At 41.8% G+C, this 9,776-nt stretch overlaps 1 protein-coding gene across 1 annotated transcript in view; it reads right to left on the bottom strand.

The window, feature by feature from the left end:
• Window positions 1–3,864: 3,864 nt before the first annotated feature.
• Window positions 3,865–9,776, bottom strand: part of LOC136765800 (putative Polycomb group protein ASXL3) — a 70,358-nt gene continuing 64,446 nt past the window's right edge. Inside the window, exon 12 of the mRNA XM_066719616.1 lies at window positions 3,865–9,070. Within this exon, the coding sequence (XP_066575713.1) occupies window positions 5,603–9,070 (3,468 nt within the window). The 3' untranslated portion in view covers window positions 3,865–5,602. The remainder of the gene's footprint in view (window positions 9,071–9,776) is intronic.

The following is a 9,776-nucleotide window of genomic DNA, read 5'->3' as shown; positions in this document are numbered from 1 at the left end:
GCAATGTCGAACCTTGGAATCTAACGGACTGCTCCGATCTCTGGTGGGGTAATGTGTGCGAAACGCCAAGAGTAGCCTCACAGGGACCAATCAGTCCACATGAATTAGGTAACAAGGAGACTTGGTGTGGATTTGGATAGAACTCAGTCAAAATGCTGATGTAAATTTATATTACATTTTGTTCCTTATTCAGCGCAGACAAAATCATTGAAAAACACGGAGTCTCTGAAGATCCAGTTTATTAATATATATATAACCCTAACCCTGTCTTTAAATATAATTATTAATCAAAAGAATACACAAAAAATATCAACAAAAACTTTTGCTTATGGACCCCAGAGACTTGTAACCAAAAAGTAAAGAGGTTTAATACTACTTATACACAGATACATATTGGTCCTCTTTCTTCCCTACTAACAGAGTATTTTAAGTCAATATACCTGGTTTGAAGTAATGGTGCAAGATTGAGACTAATGTCTAGTTATCTTTCAAGTTGGAATCACGGCCCAAGGGGGAGGGGTTTCTGCGCACTTCCGTAGGAACCCGATCGAAAGCGTCACTCTATCAAAGCTGCCATTGACCCCTGCGCTCGTCACTCAGAACAGGTCCCTTCCCACATCATGTTCTATAAAACGTGACGTCAGCACAGGTTCGTCCTCTTATCCTCTTTTGTGAGCTCTCTGTGTCTGTGCTTTGCTTTTTCTTCCGTGTGCATGTATGTGTTACAGATCCCCTGGCCTTCTGACCCCAACCCCCCATGCTCCAGGTTCGAGAGGGAGCACCGGATGCAGCAGCCCACAAGGGCCCTCCCGCTACTGCTAGACCTCCTGGAATGAAGAGAGCCACCTGGGACCGTCCAGCAACGGCCCCCGCCCGAACCCATGGTGCCTGGTGGACTTCACACCATCACCACAATGGTCTCCTTAACCCCGCTGTCTGCGGAGTCAAGTGGCTTGGCCTGTCCCGACAGTCAATGTCGCATGACGGAGACCCTGCTCCAGAGGGACTATGAGGCTGGAGGCCAAGCGGCTTGCCTGCGTAACACTGAAAGCCTGCTGGCCTTTTACCTTGCCCAGCTGGCTGAGGCCCTGGACCCAGTCACTGCATCACAGGCCCTGCCCCCTATCAGAGATAGCGGTGGTGACCGTCCTGCTGGGCAATGTGATGCGTCACGACGCAAGGGCAACTGGACGTTCCTTGGCGCCGCCAACTCTGGCTGTCACAGGCAAGACGGGTGCCTGTCAGGGACAGGACCTGCCTCTTAGATGCACCCATATCGCTGGGCTTTACTTTCAGACCCTCCATGGAGGAAATGCTGACACGCACTCCCCAGGAGAGTGAACAGTCCCTGCAGCGAGCCGGGGTCTACCCGGTTACACTCTCGGCCCAGCCTCTCAGGCAGCCTTCAGGAGCTAAATGTCTCCCAACCTTGGCTCCCAGGCAGCAGCCCAGGCAGCAGTCCCGCCCCCCTGACGATCTTTGAACCGGCAGGCAGGGTCCGCCCATGGCAGCCCGGCGCCAGGCCTTATGTCCTGGCCCAGGAGGTCCGGCATGGCATGCATCAGGAGGATGGCTGGTGGACCTCCGCCCCCTTCCCCTCCTGCGCTTCGGCCCTGTGACATTCCAGCGGTCTCTGGCCCACCTGTACACCTCCCAGCAACTCCAAACTATAACAGCTGGCTACTCCCTGTAGTTTCAGTCCCATCCACCCCCCTTCTGAGGCATGGTGTGGATGCGAGTGAGGGACCTGTTGCAGTGTGTGGCACTTCACATAGAAATCGCTGCTCTCCTGAGTGTGACTGCGGTCCTTGCTCCTGGGCAGCCCAGGTTGACCCCAAGGGGCCTCTGTGGCTCCCATCTAGAGTTGTGTTGCTGAGGCCCCTAGCGGTCACCTCGGGGCAGGCTCCCTTATCAGCTCGATGCCTCCTCCCTTGTGATGATTTAGTTATACAGTAACCCCTGTTACACTGTCCAAGGGTTGCAAGGTCACGCGGGAGTCCTGGCTCCCGGCAAAAGAGGACGAACCTGCACAGACATCATGTTTTATGGAACAGGAAGTGGGACGGGACCCGTTCCGAGTGACGTGCGCAGGGGCCAATGGCAGCTTTGATAGAGTGACGTTTCGTTCAGGTTCCTAGATAAATGAAACTATTTTAAATAAAAGATCATTGAGTCCCCCCTATTTGATTTCCAAATAAATTAAAAAAAATTTAAATGAATACATCTATTTGTGTTTCATAGATGATACTGAAAACATCTTAATCGTGAAACAATCCTTTTCTTATCAATATCACAGCTCTCTACATCCCCCCCTGCATCTTCAACTGTCATAATGGCTACATTAGAACACAGAAAATGTTGTTAAACAAGTTATATTTTCATGCACACAATAAACTGACATTTAGATCTGCAACAAATGATTGATAAATACCTAGCAAGGTAAGACAACATTATAATGATTCTTTTTTCATTTTACATCAAACACTCAATACAATTGTTATATAGCAAAACAATGCAGAAACAGTGGCCCAGATGTTAGGTGTCAGCTACTTAGTTTTAAATGGCAAGTTTAGCTCTAACATTGTGGCGTTTAGTTTCTCTTTATTTATTTTTTTAAAGGGGTTAGGGGAGCCAGATCTATGGACATCTGAAGAAAGATATTGAAGTTTTGGTTTATTTAGATTTTGGTTATTCAGTGCAGACACAATATATTAAATGTCAACATGTGAACACCAACATTTTGTAAAAATGTATTTGTCATCCATTTACCATTGCACTGTAAATGGGTTTACTTTTGCACACCAGCAATGTATAACACAGCAACAATAAACAAAAACTATTTAGGTGCTTTTGACAGAAGACAACATGTGTATACTTTTCTTGCAAATAAACAGAACAGTACTAAATTGTAATACTGTTTTTGTCTTTAATATTAGATGATTACAGATTTCGTGAAATGGTATAAATGTGATATTTCGGTGGAAATACAGTGCAACATGCTGTGAAAATACACATACAGCTAGCAATATTTTAACACCATTTGACAAAGCTGGGAGTATAAGAATATTGTTCAGAACATGGTGTTAAAAACATTCAGTCGCACAGAAAGCATGTCGGGTACTGTCTGAACTAGAACAGTAAATCCGTACCAGAATGCAGAGACCAGTTTCTCTGTAATAGAAAGTGCACTAGAGGAGGAATCGCACAATATTCCTCTGTCCATTTACACAAAGCACTGCAGCAATCATCACTTTTGGTAAGGAGGGGTTATTTTTTTATTGATTTTACCGTGTTCTCACTGGGGATGCCATTGCATTCTTGTTTAATTGCACAGTATAATTTATGAAGTTACAAATCATCAGATATGAACCACCACTTTTCAGTGCGATACTTAGTAATTTTTTATGCACTTAAAAACTTGTGAATTAAAACATATGTTTGAAGGCTTTGTTAGTGTATTTATACATAAGTAATTATTGTCCTCCCACAGAAACAAATCTGAGAAACGCCTACACATCAGTGTTTCTGTATGGAAGCTGAAGCATTAGAAGTTAAACTTCATCCTGTCATATAGATGTGTTTTCTGGATGCAGTCCACTATGGCCACTGGGGGATGCTCTGCTATTTCAGATATCATCTTTTGACTTAGTAAGCAAGCTGATATGCTTGGTCATTTTAAAATGAGCACAATTACTCACACATCTCTTTTGCTAAGCATTAGAAAATTATCATACATTTATACAAATTAAGTCTAGTGGAAATGACTACAAATCTAAACATGTACAAATAAATATAAAGTGCAGGCTTGATGACAAATCTAATTTCTTTTCAGAAACAAAATAATGCAAATGACGCACAAAGCCACACTGTTTAATTTACTTGTTTTATTCTTATACATTAAGATCAGACTTTTTTCTTAACACAAATGTAAAATACAGCACCACTGAAGACATTATCCCTGAATTCTAATACAACACTAATTCTCTTCAGTTATGCCTGCAATGCACTTTTAATAACAAATCAAGGATAATGCAGTTTAAACAATTAAAACCTTTTGCAACTAGCAGATGGCTCCTGTTCTGACTTTTACATTTGTGTTTCTTGTGCCACTGGATGGAGCTTTTCTTCTTTGGTAGTATCTGAAGAAGTATTTCACGATGAATACTGGCGAATGGGTCTTACTTGAAATGGTTCCCCATTAAGATTCACGTTTCCTCAAACTGTTAAGCATAGGTTCATTTCACATCAATTACACTAATACATTTGATGTCAGCTGTAATTTTAAGAGCGCTTCTCTGAAAAAGGCATACAATGGCAAAATTGAAATGTGTGTAAACATTAAGAATTCTGACAAAAACAGTTTGTAACAAATCAGTCACTCTTTCTGTTAACAGAAAACAAAATCAAAATGTAATTGACACAGTTTTAAATCAGCAGTGGTAAAAAGGTAAGATGTACTTAATTAATAATACATTAAGGTTACATGTATATTACAGGTACATTTTATACCAAACAAGTATCTAATTGAATACTGTCTGCCCATAAATATTTCAGAGGGAAAGTCAAGTAACACATTGCTTGGTTATGCAGAAGTACTTTTCTTTTAAAGACAAGCTTCAGTACTGGTGATGATACCAGGTAAGACAGTATCAGATAATTATTGGCACAGCACAAGCCCTGATGTTTATTAATGAATACTTTGATAGAATGGGCTCCCATTCTTTACAGCTTAGGTGTGGAATGGATACAAATGTAACTGTTCCACTACAGAATAATTCTGTATTCAAAAAAAGCAAACATTTCACAACTTGCAATCATATAACTGATACAAATCATAGAATCTTACAGTTTACATGTATGTCATAATAAATAAATAAGTTACAAATTACGTGTACAGTGATTCACCACAGTACAACAGAGACATTATGGGCTGGAAGAAAGAATGAGAAAATAAAGACAAAACATTTTATAAGGCCTGATCAACATACTGTTTGATCTGTATTACTGCAGCTGCTCTGTGAAAAAAAAAAAAATCAACACAAATTCAAATCACTCAGATGCTTCACATTGAAAGAAGAATGACCAAAAAAGAACCCACTTTGCTTTTTGTTCCGTGTGCATGTACGTCAGAAATATCTTAAGAGATGTCTTTGCCTAATGTTTTGTGCAGTATCCTCATGTGGATGTTTTTAGTCGTAATTACTAAATTCCAGGTCTCAAAGAAATGTATGATGGTGAAACTTGATTAACATATAAAAAGTCCATAATGTTTTTCAAATTACAGGCACATTTTACAGTTCAGGCCATGCTAATTTGTAAGTGAGTTGTAGTGCATATTTTAATGGCTTTTTCTTCTATCCCACACGTTTTCAGACAGTGCTATACTTCAAATTCAATGATTCGGTTTCATAGGATAGCTTATTCACATTCCTCTGTTTTCATGTAAACATTGAAATACTTACAGTGTTGCTATGAAGTAGACACAAAGCTTAAAAAAAAGAAATAAGTTAAAAATGTATTTTTAAATACTTTAAATGGTGCAGGAATGAAACTAAATCCAAAAGTATATACAATTTAGTGTTCACAAGTTTTAAATCACTGGCTACCGAACTACTAAGCAGGCAACACATAGCTTTGATGGGCCTATGCAGTCATCATGGCAGAAGGCTCCACAGCCTTTACACACAATCATGGCTTTCAGCCGACATGAGCATTTTAGCTCCAGTTCATCTGCATTGCTGCCGTCAGCAAATTTCTGACCTGAAACAGGAGCGCTCTGATTAGACAAGCCACTGGCCCCACTTGTACTGTTGCCCAGAAAGTTTCCAATGGACTTTTCGATAACAGATGCGGTTCTGTTGAACTTAGTGTTGTTGAAATGTATTGTCGAGTAGTTACCATACACCTGCTGAGGCTGAGGTACATGTGGATTTTTTGGAGGGTTTAACTGTGCGAAACCCTTTTGTGGCTCAGGGGCCATGTAGGGTGGAAACTCTGGGCTTTTCATTTGAAAAACCTGCACATGATCTTTTCCTTCATTTTGCTCGTAAGATGTCTGTTTAATACTCATTTCACAGTTGTTGCCTAACCCCTCGTCAAAAGAAATGGGCTCTACTTTTATATTGCTACAGATGTTTGCCGAGGGAAGCCAATTGAGACCCTTGTTGGTCTCCATGGCAACAACTGTTTGCTTTTGATCAGATGGGACTTCTCCATTAGGTGGATGGACTAAAGATTTGTTCTGGGCAGCCTGTGAGACACTGCCAATGTCATCAGCCTGCTTAATTTGAAGATTAGGTGGAAAAACACTTCCTTTTCTCAATTGATCTGTTGCCACAGAAATATTGACCTCTCCTAGACCTTTTTGTTCCTGATTTCTGTTGAATGCTAATGTGTTTGGAGTGCTGCAGCCAGATGTGGCTTTAATGCTGGCTTGAAGCAAAGCAGTTGGAGGGCTAGAGTCTCTGACATCAGCTGGGGGAGGATAGAAAAGCCTTTGAGAGGCACTGGCTTCAGAAGAATAGCTGCCATTTTTATCAATACCCAATAACCCTTTTTGAAAGCTACAAGCAGGGAGAGTCCTCTTTGGTTGTTTAATTTCTGCACTGGGAGTAATTCTGCCATGTACCAGGTTTTTGTTCATCCACTCCTGTACAAACGGCTGCCCTGGGCCCACCTGGTTTATATGAGCACTAAGGTGGCAGGAAGCAATTTTAGATTCTGTCTTGCCCTGCTCACTCTTGATGTGAGCCAGCTCCCCCAGAGGCCTGGCCACTCTTCTATTTGCATGGATGTCCTGCTTTCTGATGTGGCCAGGCTCTGCTAGTCCTGAAACGTGTCCTTTGCCATCTGGGCTGAGGCAGCTCTGAGGGTTTTCCATGACATTTCTCTCGGCAACAGCTGCTTTGCATACTGAGGTATTCTGGAAAGGCAAGGGTAGTCGATTTATCTCTAGCCGAGTTCCTGACCGTGGTTGGGGTAGCACTTTCTCCAGGGGCAGGTTGCCCTGCAGTAGCTGGGTTACTAGAGGGTTATTGGCCTCCACTGACGACAGACGACAACTTGAGCTTCCAGCAAGGGGAACTCTCCTCTGGTTTTCCATGTTCAATGACACACTGCCCTCAGCTAGAGAAGACACAGCTGCAGTGGAGGTTTTGAGCAGTACGTGAGCGGCTGCATGTGGATTCATGGGTTCTTTGAAATCACCGGTGTCCATATCACTAGGTTCAGATTTGATGACTCTGGTTTCTGAAAAATGAGAGGAGTCTGGAGAAGTGATCATTCTGTCTGGGCCTGAAGTAGTTTCCACTTTGCTTTGTCGCACATGGTGATGTTTATGGATTACCAATGTATCCATACTGTGCTTGTCTTTCTCCTTTTTCCAGGTTTTAGGTTCATTGCCTTGCTCATTGATTACAGCCTTTTCAGCATGTTTGTACAGCAAGGAGCTGTATATGAGATTGGCTGCACTTTGCTCAGTAAGATCACCGTCCCTTCGTCCATCCTGCTGGGATACAGGCAGACCATGCAAGACATTGTAAGCCATCTGCAGTTTTTTATTGTTCAGTCTGGAGGCAGTGCTGAAGATAGCGTTCTGATCTTGTTTTTGGCGGAAGGGTTCGGCTCGACTCATTATGGACTCCTGTAGCCGGAGAACCGTTTCTGTTTTAACACCTTTGTTTGGTAGACTGCGCCGAACTTCAGGCATTGCTGAAGAGGGCATGCTTGAATATGAAGCAGAACAGTGATCCACTATAACTTTACATGGAATAGCTTTGTTACTGGCTGAATCTGCTGGAAGTAGCGGTCTACACCTCATGGTTTCATTTTCATTCACAGTATTCTTTGAATTCGGTGCACAAATTATATTATCTGGAGCCCTGTCAACATGGGGTTGACCTTTAATAGAGCCAGTTGCTACTTTGTCTCTGTAATGTTGAGTTTCCCTTCTCTCTGAACTGCTGTAGGCATGATGATCAGAGGCTAAGGACATGCATTTCCTATCAAAAGAGAAAGGTGTGCTGCTTCTTGGGGGGTATGTTCTCTGGGAAATATCTGCACTGTCTTGGATGCTATGAACACTGGAGTTGAGCTTCTCACTGCTGAAAGATGAGGCAGTGGAAGTGATATGACCAGTGTACCTCAGGCCAACATAACTTGCAGAGCGACAGGTGGCTGTGTTAGTCAAAGAGCATGTTGCTTCAGCGGGATTGGGAGCAGAAAGTCCATCACTGTACTTTGGCAAGACAGCTCTATGGGATGAGCTAGAGACAGTAGTTTTGGCACAGGGTTTAGATGTGGATACTTTGAAAAACGATTTCTGGATGTTAGGGCTGCTGACAGACACCAGAACGGAGGGGCTCTGAGGGGGACTGGTAAAGCCGTAGGCTGATACTGGTGGGTTACAAACAGGATTTGTGTTTGTCTTGCCATCTCCTGAACTTGTGTTTGTAATTCTGGGCTGAGACATGGTACTGGAAGGGTGGGGTATTGGAATACTGCGAGGAACAGAGTTTGGCACAGATATACTGACAACAGATTTTGCAACTGCAATTCTGTTCTCAAAAGTCTTCAAGGTAGGACAAGATCCTTGGGCAAGGGCAAAGGCCTTTTCAGGTGACTTCCTGTTGGGATTGGCCATAATAACACCAGTTGGACAGTCACTTTTTGAATGAACAGCAGTTTGAGAATCTGTAGAACACCTATCCTCCTTTGTACTGTGTAGCTTTGGACCCTTTACAACTTGATGGGAATGAGCTCTGGCTTGGTGTTTTGCAAAGAGTTTTGCCTTAGTTTGTTCTTTGATATGGGCAAGTGTCCTAGTCTTGCTCCCTTCAGATGGGGTTCCACCTTCTACAGATGTTATCCGTGCAGCTGCAGCCACAGCTGCGGCCGCCGCTGCCTCCCTTTGAGCTCTGGCTTGCTGAGCCCTGGCCTTGATATCTGCCAAAGTTCTGGCTCCAGTGTTCCTTCCTGCACTTTGAGAAGCAGTAGAAGAAACCTTAGGTTCAGGTTTTGACACTGGCTGTGTCTTGATAATGAATGGCAGACCAACTTTGGACAGTTGAATCTAAAGAGAGAAAAACATGATTTGCATTATCACCTGTAAACTATTTTCAGAATAATGTATTTATGATACTATTAATAATGCAAGCACAGAATATAAGATGCAAGTCAAGGGCCATTTAATACTCAACTATTAAAACAGTTTAGAATACGTATCTATAACAAAGTCACTTCATAAACTAAATGACAGAAAATTGAATAAAGATATAAATGAACACATACTGTCATTAAAATCAACAAAAGCAATGTTTTGTCAAAGATACTTCCTATCTAAAGTTGTAGTTCTAGAAAAACAAATGTTAAGGTGCCATATCCTTGTTAAAGGGCTTCTCAACAGGAATATACACAGATGATACATGACTTGTGGTCAATCAGGTCAATAAAGCAAAAAAAGGATAATTTAATTAATTTAATTGAATGAACTAATACAGTATTTGTTTAGAATAAAGAATAAGATACAGAACATTTTACATTTTGTAATACCAAACAACTATGCATTTCAAGGAGAAAGGATATAAAAATCACTCAGTGTTGTGAGTGTCTGAAAATGATAATCAAATGAAAAAGTAACCAAAAATGAATCCCTGTGTATAGAACTTAAATTAATATCCCTACCTAAGTTTGGATGTCTGCCACAATGGGTTTTATTTAATTAATTTTTGATTTAATGTACACTGGAATGTAATGTGAAGTATTTTGCAAGTGGTAAA

The sequence above is a fragment of the Amia ocellicauda genome, chromosome 2 (assembly GCF_036373705.1).
Source record: "Amia ocellicauda isolate fAmiCal2 chromosome 2, fAmiCal2.hap1, whole genome shotgun sequence".
NCBI classification, from domain to species: Eukaryota; Metazoa; Chordata; class Actinopteri; order Amiiformes; family Amiidae; genus Amia; species Amia ocellicauda.
The sequence above is the reverse complement of the archived record's forward strand: the minus strand, read 5'-3'. Positions and strand labels throughout refer to the sequence as shown.